Here is a 14,586-nt window from a genome sequence, read left to right as displayed (position 1 = left end):
TTATTATCGTACTACTTTCAGCAGCGTAGATACAAAGTGAAATGAAACAATTTTTGCTTGTGTACATACATATTTTTAAAAGAAATTAAATTGTGTTATAAGTACCTATGTTATAGTTTAGTATTGTAATCACAAGCAGCACTATAATGATACTAAATGTTTAGCATAAGCAATCGTTCCTATTTGATGATAAAACGGACAATATTTGAGATCTTGAAATTATTTCAAGTACAACGGGCACTTGGTGATAATGAATTGATAATCTTCCTGATGTATTGCTAAAAATTATAATTACTTACTTTAAGGTTTTCTATTGGAATATAATTTTGCAACTGATTGATACCTAGTGTTTGTGTTATCTGAAATCTCATGTGTTTCTAAATAGATGTCCTAACTAAGATAGATTATGTGCATTTAATAATTAATGATCGGCACTTTATAAGTTTTCGCAATTGATTTCAATGAATCATGTGTTATTTGAATTGAATGAGGGTGTACTCATTTCTAATTAGTTGCGTATTTTCCACTAGAAGTTGCTTATATATTACCTATGTATTCAATTATAATAATACATAAGGCGTAGATGTATTATTAATTAATTTTCTGTGATACTAGTTTATTTAGACTTTTAGTAATGTCGTTGAAGGTCATAAACAAATATACTAACAACAATTTTTTCGATAGGTTTTATTTCAACAGGCTTTTAGGTTTATTACTTACTAGAGTTTAGGTTGATAACTAAGATTACTCTGATAGTAACTTTTTTTAGGTTAAAGTCTTTTTTACTCAAAAATGCAAGCTATTGTCAAACAAAAGCCACATATTTTTGGACTCTTATGACTATAACAGCATATCCCTGTGTTAACTTGTATAATATATGCACCGACCTACTTCATTTAAACTTATCTTTTTCATATATTTTCTCCTTTGTGTAGATATCTATAGTAACGCAATTCAAGTAGTTCATTTAGGTCACCCATTTCACTCTTATTGTTTTAAAAGTGGAACTTACGCTGCATAATAACAGTATTTTCTTTAAGATTAGTTTTTAACGGTTAACGGATAATTCGAGACAATTAGCGTTGTTAAGCCATAGAATAATAATCGGAATAATCGTAACCTTTAGTATACAGTAAATTTAAAAAATTCAAACTTTACAGTAATATTAATAAATCATTAGGTAGGTAATTAAATTTTATAAGGCTAGCGGTCCACCGCGGCTTCACCCTTGGTACATTTAAACTATAAGCACTGGATTACGTACATAATATGCAACTACAAAAGAATTTTTTGAAATCGCGTTCAAACAAACAAACTCTTGAGCTCTACAGAGAAGAGCTCTACTAGAAGAAGAATACGATTTATAGTACGTATATGTAGTTTATATTACAGTATATATTTAGATATGAAACTTGACACTTTCCAGACAAACTAGCCATTTGTTTTAACCAACTCTGGCCAAATTGTGCACAAAAACTGCAATAGGCAATCCGTTGAGAATTATTGTTGCCCTGAGATAGTGCCTTGCCAATTCCTAAATTGCATTGTTCCCGGGATAATCGTTTTGGTGAACGTTTATTATTATACAGATAGGAACTTATAAAAAATGTTAGTCAAAATGCTGCCAAGAACTATGTTAATAAAAAAAAAATTTTTCTTTCTTAGACTGTGTGGAAAATAAACATGACTAAGAATGATTGTTTTATTATTTAAATGGCTAAGGAATTCAGAATAAATTAATTGGTAATTAATTCATTGTTAATGCTCATAATCACTGTTTAATTGCAATTATTTTAAGGTCAATTACGTATATAATTTGGAGGTTTTTGTAAAAGCGTATTTTGTAGATCGTCTCAAATAAAGTAGGTATGTATAGAGAAGCCTATAAAGAATTTAATAAAAAGAAATGCAACGCCAGCAATGCAATAAAACTATTTCATGCATACATGCTATATGCAAACTTAATTCGTTTAATTTAAGGCTATTTTCGTATACACCATAATATGTAATATGAAGTGAGGCTGGAATTCGCTTATTGTATTGCCGAGGGGTGAAAACTGCGACGCTGTTATCACAGTCCCATATGAATATTATTTGATGCTTTAGCTCTTTCAAATATTATATTTGTTTTGAACTTAGATTTTTTCTGGAAAGAAAAACGAAAAAAATAATTGTCAGTAACGCGCGGTAATAGACTGCGTACGAAAAACTACAAAAGAGACAAAATTATAACTCTACATCAAAATTTGTCTTCTAGATACAAAGGTCATATAGCAATAAAAATAACGAATCAATTGTGATTGCACACATTACCAAAGGCCACCAACGACGCCAATTTTCATTCTACAGTTACAATGTGACCTGCTTAACCTCATGTCAGGTTACGACTTCCGAACAATATATGATTTTGCATGCAAATATCACCGTTAGTTTTTATCCAAACTAACAAGGAACTACTGTCAATATTTTAGAGCCGCCTTTATATTATGTGATAGTTTATCTTCAGTATACATTATGAATAACAATTGAATAGTAAATATATGTATAAAAAAAAATGTGTGCGTGTACTAGAGTACACACGTAAGAAGTGAAACTTCTTTATGTCCTTATTTTTCAAAAAATAATTTACTATAAACAATATTAAAGAAATACGTTAGTCACACGCTCGTCGCTACCTACTTAAATATTTACACCGGCCGCTGCTGCAACTCGCTCGCTTCGCTCGCTCGGCTCGTGCGGTAGTTCAAAAGTTAACCTAAGATGCTCGTCGCTTCGCTCCTCGCTACCTATTTACATATTTACACCGGCTGCTGCTGCAACTCGCTCGCTTCGCTCGCTCGGCTCGTGCGGTAGTTCAAAAGTTAACCTAAGATGCTCGTCGCTTCGCTCCTCGCTACCTATTTGAATATTTACGCCGGCCACTGCCGCGACTCGCTCGCTTGGCTCGTGCGGTAGTTCAAAAGTTAACCTAAGATGCTCGTCGCTTCGCTCCTCGCTACCTATTTAAATATTTACACCGGCCGCTGCTGCAACTCGCTCGCTTCGCTCGCTCGACTCGTGCGGTAGTTCAAAAGTTAACCTAAGATGCTCGTCGCTTCGCTCCTCGCTACCTATTTAAATATTTACACCGGCCGCTGCTGCAACTCGCTCGCTTCGCTCGCTCGGCTCGTGCGGTAGTTCAAAAGTTTTAACCTAAGATGCTCGTCGCTTCGCTCCTCGCTACCTATTTAAATATTTACACCGGCCGCTGCTGCAACTCGCTCGCTTCGCTCGCTCGGCTCGTGCGGTAGTTCAAAAGTTAACTTAAGATGCTCGTCGCTTCGCTCCTCGCTACCTATTTAAATATTTACACCGGCCGCTGCTGCAACTCGCTCGCTTCGCTCGCTCGGCTCGTGCGGTAGTTCAAAAGTTAACCTAAGATGCTCGTCGCTTCGCTCCTCGCTACCTATTTAAATATTTACACCGGCCGCTGCTGCAACTCGCTCGCTTCGCTCGCTCGGCTCGTGCGGTAGTTCAAAAGTTAACCTTAGATGCTCGTCGCTTCGCTCCTCGCTACCTATTTGAATATTTACGCCGGCCACTGCCGTTTTCAGCTTATAAAGGATTTCGACTTAGGCGGATTTTGTTTGGACAGAGAGTTTGAGGTTTATTCTTATAAATTTTGAATTCATAAAATTATAATTGAACACCTGACACCAATCAAGCAAACACGTGTTTACGTGAGTCATAGATTTATTATCGTATACTCCTAAAATGTTTTCTAAGAAACAATAGTGTACTTACATTGTCGGCACGTTCTTAAAGTCGGTAACTTATTTTTGTTCGAACAATAGAGGTAATAAATTCCTAATGATCAAGTTGTAAAGGTTGTAAAATAAAAAATATTCTATATTAAAACGTATATATAATATGTGCGTCATTAATTTCTGACTGTTTCGAAATTTGGTGCAAAATAAAATAGTGTGTAAATAAAATTTGTAAAAAATCAATAAAATAAAACAATTGAGTAAAGATCTATAGGCATCTTATGTATGTATTTATACAAGATATGTATATTATATAAGTATTAATACAGGGAACTTCTCAACGTGTTATCTATGAAATTATACTTTTACTCAATTGTTTAATTTTATTTACACACTGTTTTATTTTGCACCAAATCTCGAAACAGTCAGAAATTAATGACGCACATAGTACATAATATATACATATTAAGACAGAGGTTAAGCTTAAGTAACTTGAAAAATAAATAACATGATCACGCCCACGTGTTGGTGTTTTAAAAAATTCAATCAAAAACTGAGGTTAACTTCAAATACAATTTTAGAAAAATAAATACCACAATCAACATTCAAGTATTAGAAAAAATTGATACCATAATTCCACCCACGTGTTAGTGTATTGAAAAATACAATCAAAAAGTGAGGTTAATCATAAATAACTTAGAAAAATAAATACCATTATTACACCTAAGTATTAGAAAAATAGATATAATTACTTATTTACTTTTTTTAGAAATTCACTGGAATTAGAATTAAAACAAACCCTTTGATTTTGCTGATCACTTTAATATAACATGTATATAGTCACGAGTACGGCGTAACGCAAAAATGTCACGCGCGCGGCGTAACGGCAAAAATGTCTCACAAAATTTTTGTCCACCCCCGATAAAGAAGTTTCACTTCAAAAATAATTTCAAAGGCTATATGTGGTCCAGGATTACAACATAAACAAAACTAAAAAGCCAAACTAACATTCAAGTGTGGATAGCTAGTTAAATCATTCCTATTACGTATTTTAATTTTAAGTTTATAATATCATTTCATACAGGAACGTTTACACGATGTATAGGAAATGCATTCGAATGTGTGATACACTAAAACGATTAAACTGGAAGACAAAAATTAATTTATTATGGTAACCCCAATTCAGGCCGATAAAGACAAAACGCGTAACTTCCTCTTGCGTGCCTTGAGAACGGTTATTGCGTACAATGATAGGAAGTAGATCATAATATATCACGATAATTAAAAGTTCTTGAAAATTATGTTCGTTTTTGGGTTAGTTCGAATGCATCCTTTTCGGATAAAAGTAAAGGTTAATGATTTTGGTCTCGATTTAATTAAATAATTGAGCAATGACATTGTTTCTTTTAAGGCCCAGAGAGTCGGTTTTCTTATAATATTACGGAAGCAAACGGCTACAATTTCAGTTATATAAATTATATTTTATATTATAAATAAAATTTAGAAATAAACACTCTACTGCACTGTTTCGAAACCCAGCTACTGTATTTGAATATCTCAATGTTTTTACCGGAATGTGTTTGAAATCAGTGTTTTTATAACAAATTTAGTGATGCTGAGATTTTGCAATTTTCATTGTTTAAGGAACGCAACCAATATATTTAGCAACATCTGCAAGACTATTGCGATTTTTTATTTCGATACTGATAAAATCTCTCAAATAAGTTAGCGTTGTTTTTTGTGGATCACAATAGAATAGTATCCGATATATAAATATCGTTCAATTATTTTGAAACATTCATAACTGGTATTCAGAGGTTATGCTCGAATTATTATCCTTAACTTTTTATGTTTTTATATTCTTTGTAGATGTTTGCAAGATTCTTATAATTTAGTTAGTTGTTATCAGATGGATATTGACTTGAGATTTCGATACTTAATAGTCATTTTGTTTTCTATTAAAAGAAAAAGTATTAGTATTAGTTCAAACGAATATTTGTCCTGTATATTCTATGATTTTGACCTCATAATTCGTCAATGATTCTATACAATAATAACATAGCCTTAACAAATGGAGTTTCACTATGGCCTTATCTTCAATGTAGGTTCACAGCATGGTAGACTTTCGCTGACAGCCCGTAACAGATTCGCGGAAACTTTACAATCGAGTACCGTGAACTATTGTTGACTTGTGCACTATATTTATAAAGAAATGTTGTAAACTTTAAGAACACCAAGTGCTAATCAATGAAATAGTTATGAGGGATAGGTTTAACTAAGGTTTAAATAATAAATACGCGTAATAAATAAAATTTAGAGTATAAATTACTTGACCGATAAATATTATATGTATATCACATATAGATACTTCATAAATATCCTACTAATATTATAAATTTGGCGCAGACATAGAGGGTAACTTGGATTAACACATAGGATATGTTTTTCCTGGATATCCCACATCTTCATAGAATACAGCGACAATATAATATTCCTAGATGGTGAATAAAATTGGTCTTTAGTATTGAAAGTAGGAAACGTTTTATTATACGTAAGTATAACAAAAGGACGCAGGTCACACCGGCGGAGAGAAATTATGGTTGCTTCTCGGAAGATTGACTCAGCTATACCTACTTAGTGTCCCATTTCCTATGTGTGGGAAACTGGACGCTCCTATTGTAGTATTCATAACATAATGTATTAAAAGAAGACAACGATCCTTGGTCCCATTGATATATTAGGGTTTCTTTATATAAGAATGCTTAATCCCGATTTTTAGAGCTGTTAAATTTTCGCAATAAGTAGCTGATGGACTTATGTGTTACGGAGCTTGACGGGACGCTGATTTATTTCTTCATCTCGTGCTTCGTCCTGAACAAAAAGTTTCGAAAACATTTAATTAACTACACATATCCTCAGTTGCTATTGTTTTAAGTAGCGCACCTTTTTAAATGAAACCGTACGCTCAACTATTTTGTATTGTGCAAGCATCTATTATCAAGGGAATTCCATGTTTAGTAATCCCACTTGTAGGCCACACTCGTTACCTAGTTTCTAGACAAGAACTTTCCTCAGTTTTTGCCTACAACATAAAGTTATACCTATGGTGAAAGTAACCTTGAATGAAAGTTTATGAAGATTGATGCTTATACGTAATATTAGATGTTCACTTGTTAGCTGTAAAGCAAACAAAGTATGACCAATTTATTAAGGGATTAAAGATTGTAAGCACGTCATTATTGTGGAGATTAAAAGTTACGATGGACTATGTAATTATGTTTATGGATATACACTTTTATAATCTATTGTGAAGTAAAACATCCCAATAATGACCTTCACCCACCTCATCATCAGGTCAGTATACAATATATTGCGAGTGGGTTGACTAGAAATTTAATTTGTTGTAATAGGTAAGCTTATTCGTTCAGAATAAATGCAAGGTGCGCTATGTGATTTATTTAATTATATTTTTAAGCTTTCCTTTTTTCATCTTTTACGTCCATTATAATACAATCGGGCGCAGAGCACTTATTTATATTATGTACCTATTTATTGAAATAATAAATAACGTTATATCTTAGCCTACTTTGCAGTAAAAAAATATACTGTCGTTGTACATAAACAGGGTCACGGTAAAGAGCTAAATTACATAAAATAATTAAAGTTAACAGCTATTAAGTCGACAATTTATGACGATTTGACTCGATAATATGGAATAATTGATATTTTATGAAGATAATTAAGGTTTAAGCCGATTAGAAAATATTTTAACCGCGGCTTTAAATTTACCTTATTATACCGTGAATATTACATTGAAAGCCAGATTTATTTTTAAACCTGAATCAGCAAATGCTTCTTGGCTTATGTTACAGTAAAATATCAATATATTGTCTTCTTGCGTATAGTTTGATTCTATAATCATATGTTAAAGGTGCCGCTAAAATAATTTGATCTAAGATAAAAGTGTACAATGAAAGAACATAAAGCTGAATATACAATGAGAAAATTTTGCTTCCAATTATTCGTAAATTGTAGGACCTGCCAACATTATCGCACGGGTTAGTTCTACCAACGTTGAAGAGCTAATACCAACCTTTCTATAAGAATTAAACGTGAGACAAAAACACTTTCATTTTAACAAGCGTATCGGCAAACAAACAGGCGTTTCCTGTAAAGACGTTACAGATGGTGATGTAAAAACATTACATTCGTGATGGTTATACAACACCAGTTGATGCCGTTATAATGACCGACAATAGAGCTAGTGTGGCACGGCCTTAATTCCCAAAATGGTGCTGTAATTTTTGATACCCAAAAACACGCGATGGCGTGTGTGAAATTAATATAACGGGTTGTGACCATTGCCTGGCCCACTGCGGGCTTCCACTTGAGTTTTGGCAGAGTCTATGCAAATACATGATAGTTATTAATCGATTGCTTTTAATTGATGGCCAAACGAGGTTCGAGTCGAAGCTTTTCATAATTGATTTTGGAGATTTATTTTTTGGCAACTCATGTTATGCTTTTGCGATATAATATCTGATAGAGGTCAGATTAAAGCTCTATATAAGATTATAAAAATCTGAAAAGTCATCAAAGTAACTAATGTAAAATTCTGGTATGGCAGACAACATATCTGTCTATTATTCTTTGGATTGATTGTCTGTTCAAGTCTCCTGCTTTTGAGACTCGAATTTTATGGCTTTGGGATGAAACGAGATTTCTTGCCAATTTCATTGTTAGAAAATCTGTAATATCTTCTTTGTGATTTCCGATTTATTAGAATTTCATATTCATAAAAATAATTGGATATTGTTTACGTTTCTTTTGAAATCATTGTAATCGATATCAATAAAGTTAATAAGACAACTGGTGCTATAAAAAAGTATGATTTGAATAAAATGTGGTTATTGAGCTATGTAGGTAGGTACTAGGAATAATACTACAATTGATAATCCAAAACGAGTTTACAAAGTAGTTTGTTTCGTGCTTATATGCATGCACAATAATAATAAATAATTTTATATTAATACTAAGTATCAGGAAATCTTGAAAAATACCTAACATAGGCAATTTAATACTGAATAATGCAATATTAGGTATATCTAGTTAATTTGTAAGTGTTCTTCCGCATTATTTATGTATTTTGTAATTAGTTTGAAATCCCATAAAAGTATAAAATATTTCATACGTATTTTTGTGTGTCTTTTTACATGAATTCTATATAGGTATTTACCGCTAATTGAAACAGATATCGCATGGAATCGCCATTTACGCAACAGCTATATTTACTATGTGTTTACTGTTTATCAAGGTTTACAATTGCAACATGTATTTCCTTAAGTTAAATGACAAATTCTGAATATATCTCTAATTGAAGCACATTCTCTGGGAGCCGAGTAAATCAACAAACATTACATAACATCAAACGGCATTGTGCTAAGTTGGCGCGTTCACTAGTTAACCCTCTCCACTGTCTTGCATAGCTTTTGATAAAATACTGCATGCAAATGTAGGATCTATTCCAAAAAACATTAGGTGTAAATTGGATCAAATAGAAATACACAACGAAACACTAGGTGCAGTAAAGTTTCCGATTATGGAAATGAGTATAAAAGCTGTTACCAGAGACACTTGGAATTATGTCTCTTTATATAATTATTCAAGCTTCCGCTACAATTCTTAATATAAATACAATTTTATTGCCATATTTGGCATTATTGGTATTAGACATTAGTTTACGCTAAATCGTTTCCTTGTTAGGTTGCTAATTACACACAAAATATTGCTAAATATCTTTCTATGGTTATTCTGTTAACTAGATCGATCGATGCTTTGCTACTGTTTAAACAATTAGCCTTTCCATCGGTTTATATCGTTTGTAGGGGCGTAGCGAATTAATTACTAGATTTTATGATCAGTTCTGTTAACTATAACTTTTTATATGAATTGATAGAAAACTTGTTGAAACGTAAAATAACTGTTAGACTATAAATTATCTCGTAAACCTAAAACGTTTTACCATAAAACTACAATAGTAGGTGAAGCGTGGGTTTGAAATCCACATTTCTTATCACTACATAGTATAAAACAAAGTCGCTTTCCCTGTCCCTATGTCCCTATGTCCCTTTGTACGCTTAAATCTTTGAAACTACGCAACGGATTTTGATGCGGTTTTTTTTAATAGATAGAGTGATTCAAGAGGAAGGTTTATATGTATAATAACATCCATTAAATAGTGGAGAAGTACTGTTATTTTTGAGGATTCTAATGTGATGTCGTAAAAAATTACATTTTTCCCGCTTAAATTGCAAACGCAGGCTGAACCCTACGAGTTTTATCAAAATAATGTACTAAGTATTATACACATTGAAAAGGTCTACAGAAAAGGCCGCGATGGTATATGTCTATCTCTTATGGATAACCCACAATAACTTTTTTTTGTCATTTACTTTTTACGACAAATAATGGCTAATTTTCGATGCGATTTTAACCAATACAGCATTAATCCTTAACCAATTAAATACCTTGAATACATTGTTCATTTAATATAGATCTATATGTCCCTTTACACCGTATGATTTAAGTGAATATTTTCGAAGATATTACAGATTTAAAAATTGCGGGACGTAGCGTTTGCTGCAGCGCTACAGGCCGGCCGCCCGGCTATCTATTTTATACCCGTGCGAAGCCGGAGCGGGACGCTATGTTTTTAATTTTTATATACAAGTTAATACAACGTTCACAGTTTTTCTGTAGTGTATTTAGTATCAGCATTGCACCCGTGCGAAGCCGGGGCGGGTCGCTAGTTTTAGTAATAAAAAATGAAACATATTGTTGTTTGATTATTACAATTTTCATGCAATCATAAAATACACTAAATCAATTGTTGTGTAGTAATTACGATTCTAATTAAATTAAAATAATGAATACATTCTTTAAATTGTTAAAGTTAATTAATGCTCCAAATAACCGTAGAGTAAACATATTTATTTGTCACATTTATTATAATAGCATGAATTTCCTGCGCTTACTCTTATGTTAAAATATATGATTATTATATTAAAATGAACCGATAGCTTTCAAATTTATGCTCGATTTTATACGTTAACAAGATCTTACAAATTCCACAAAGTGCCGCCAGCAATCTTTATCTTTATGCAGTCAATATTTCCATGAAATTTGACTGCTCTTTATAGCCTATTATTGAGTTAAAATGTAATTTTATGCAAATTATATGCGTGAAAGGACAAAGTAAAGTTATTGATGCTTTAGAAATTTTGCAGTTCAAGGGCTTTCGATATTTGTGTTGAAGCGACTCTACTATTAACATTATATTTAAAAAAACTTTGAAAGTTTAACACATTTAATTATTTATTAGTTGGAAATAATTCGTTTGTTATTTTGAAATAAAAATACGTGTGGCACTGGAGGACTGCCGCGGTAGAACTATTGCATAGCTGTGCCGGTTGGAGAGGTGTTAGGTTTTTTCGTTACGGAATTTTTACATTCGGTCGCCGCGCTGTCTGAGATAAGAGCTATGCAATAGCTTAAAAAAACAAACACACAAGAAGAAACAGTAATTTATTAGTAGTCTTATCATTTCTCTAAAATATTCTAAAGCAAAAAAGTGTATAACATCAAATGTTTTCAACGCTCAAGTCTAAAAACACAAGACAAATAGTCGAGTGTCACGTTTGCACCTTGCGTCTTGCACTCAGACAAGTGCCTCTAGAAGCAAGAACATTGCTTGTCTTGTGGAATCATTTGTTAGCTCTATTTTCAACGCCAAAACTAGCTACGTGCTTGGTGGAGGAAATAATTTTTCAAACTTAAATTTTTTATCTTGTAAATTTTTGTGAATTCTAATATTTATATCATAGTTATTTTGACCACCTATTTTATATTATATCTACTTAAAGACATGGCTTAGACAGCCTATAGTACCTATTTTATTCGATATAGTACAATTGAACATAATTTTTATTCACTCATTAACTTTATAGTCGTTAGATTACCAACATGTACAATATTTTAATGTTAAACTATTTACCCTTCTGTTTATTTTCAATACGAAGAACACGAAAGTTGTTTTAAATATTTTCCTCTATCGGATCTATCTATTAGGATACCTATGTATGGGTACTGTATATTTGTGACAACGCATTTGATTCCTAAAATGTTTCCCCAAGGTCTCCTTAACATGAAATACGCTAATTGTCCAGAGTTCAATAGTAAAATCGTTCTATTTACAGTACCGTATCGATAGCCATGATTACAGATACGGCCCGTTTATTGCATAATACCATTATTGAATATTGTTCACTTTATGGAGTATTGTCACAGAATACATAATAGTAGCTAAACGCTACAGAACGGACACTCTCCGCCTCCCGCCAAAATTAAACTTACCTCACCCCCGCGCGATCAGACATAAAATGGGCCATATTTTTCTGCAAGGACGATACGCAACGAAGATTGACAACATTAATCAAATTGACTTAAAGTAATTTTATTATTTTGGATTTGTGATTATCGTTTTTCGTAGAAAATGGTTAGATATTGTGCTGTTTACGGATGTATTTCATCAGAAAAACGCGAATTTTTTTTTACGCTAGTCACAAATGGTTGGCAACCATAAAGCGTTAACACACACATTTGCAGTCTCTACAGTGTGACTGTCAAAACGATCATTTTGTATGGAGTGTCCGGGGTGTGGTATTGTGACAAATGAAATAATAAATATACGCCTACATGGATGTAGGGATATCGGAGTTGGAAATCAACATTAGGGTTGGTGGTAATGTCTCCTTTTTGTTATATATAATACTCGTATTTACGTATCATTAAATTTAATACAATATACAGTTAAAAATAACAGGGATAGCAATAGCAAATCCTATATATTATTACCATTCTTTTGATAATTTAACTGTTGTTTACTATGTTGGTGATATCAATCGATGTATCAATCAAATATAAATCAAACAACACTTTATAATACGCTGCAATAATTTCATAATTAATTCTTTTATTTGTTTGGCACGTGTGCACTTAGAACAACAAACTAATAAATACGAGAAACTTCACACCTCAATATAGAAGGCTTCTTTATGAATAATTGTAACTGCCACTGAAAATTAGAAGTACAATGATTTTATATTTATTAATTATAATTCAGCTAGATAATAAGTCGATCCCCTTCGTCAACGATTGAAGAAATGTTCAAAACTACACGCTTGCCCCGGTTGTATTTCATGTAGTTAATTTTTTATTCTCAGGGTATTTTATGTCATTAAAAATAAATTTCAATCATTATTAATGAAATAATCATTGTTTCAGAGCATGCCGCCGCCCGTGTAAGGCATGAGCGGGCGCGGAGCGGGCGGGCAGCGCTGCCAGCTGATCTTGCAGCGTTGCCTTGCCATCCACCTCACCAAGCCGGGCAACGCGCCAGATGACTTCTGGATGTACGACTCTGGATATCTGCTGTTCCAGGTACAGTATTCAGTAATAAGCGGAAGCGATTTTATATTTTTAATAGCTATAATTCAAGCAGCCAACATACGGCAATATAATAAGATTAATATATATATATATATATATATATATATATATATATATATATATATATATATATACTAGCGGTCCGCCCCAGCTTCGCCCGTGGTACATATGAAAAATAGATGTTGGCCGATTCTCAGACTTACCCGATATGCACAGAAAATTTCATGAGAATCGGTCCACCCGTTTCGGAGGAGTATGCAGACTAACATTGTGACACGAGAATTTTATATATAAGACTAGCGGTCCGCTCCGGCTTCGCCCGTGGTACATATGAAAAATAGATGTTGGCCGATTCTCAGACTTACCCGATATGCACAGAAAATTTCATGAGAATCGGTCCACCTGTTTCGGAGGAGTATGCAGACTAACATTGTGACACGAGAATTTTATATATAAGATTTTATCAGTTTATTTTATTTACATAATGAATAACCTTTTTTTTTGCATTGAAGCACTATTCCGAATATTATCTCATATGATAAGCACTGAAATGACGCTGGTGGGACTAATGATAGTTTACGGAAGTAGGTATCGTGTTCATAACGTCGGATAATCTTCATCTAAGTATGTCCAAAACCGAAATGATACTCTACATATCTAACGTCGCTTTGCTAGCTAGCTTTTTGCTATGGATTATCTCGAATTTAAATGCTGAATAAAAATCATATCTTAGACAAGCATTTGCGTGGTATGATATAAATTTGTACCACAGAAAGAAGAAAAAGAATTAAGATAGGATAAAAAATATACCTATCTCGGTTAAGGTGCTCACCCATGAAACCGTGACAAAATTTTCACATAGGTATCCTATCTAATATCTAATATCTTAATACTATTATAAAGGCGAAAGTTTGTATGGATGTATGGATGTATGGATGTTTGTTACTCTTTCACGTAAAAACTACTGAACCGATTACAATGAATTTTAGCACACATGTAGAGGGTAACTTGGATTAACACATAGGATAGGTTTTATCCCGGAAATCCGACGGGAACGGGAACTATGCGGGTTTATCTTTGAAAATGCGGGCGAAGCCGCGGGCGGAAAGCTAGTATCAAATAGTTTTTTTAATAAAGTCGTACAAAATCAAATGAACAATATAACAAAAAATAGATGCAAAATAACAATAAATAATAGACTTATGAAATAGCATTTACACTGATTGATGATCGCAATACATCTGAAGTGATACTTGAACTCGATTGCACTACTATTAAAATCAATTAAAATGCATGCTAATATAAGAAATACATTGCGCTAGGCCCTTATATG

The 14,586-nt window shown here is 32.9% G+C and overlaps 1 protein-coding gene across 2 annotated transcripts in view; it reads left to right on the top strand.

Annotated features, from left to right (window-relative positions):
* ko (Stork-head domain-containing protein knockout) overlaps positions 1 to 14,586 on the top strand; it is a 148,300-nt gene that overhangs the window by 33,091 nt on the left and 100,623 nt on the right. For both annotated transcript variants that reach the window (XM_090106895.1, XM_090106894.1), the window contains exon 2: positions 13,089 to 13,244. In XM_090106895.1, coding sequence (XP_089963021.1) covers positions 13,113 to 13,244 — 132 coding nt within the window. In that variant the 5' untranslated portion in view covers positions 13,089 to 13,112. The remainder of the gene's footprint in view (positions 1 to 13,088; positions 13,245 to 14,586) is intronic.

The sequence above is a fragment of the Colias eurytheme genome, chromosome 11 (assembly GCF_061535395.1).
Source record: "Colias eurytheme isolate Ceu_HAF_F1 chromosome 11, ilColEury1 Martin Lab GWU primary, whole genome shotgun sequence".
Lineage (NCBI taxonomy): Eukaryota > Metazoa > Arthropoda > Insecta > Lepidoptera > Pieridae > Colias > Colias eurytheme.
Note: the sequence above shows the minus strand (reverse complement) of the source record. Positions and strands in the feature narration are given on the sequence as shown.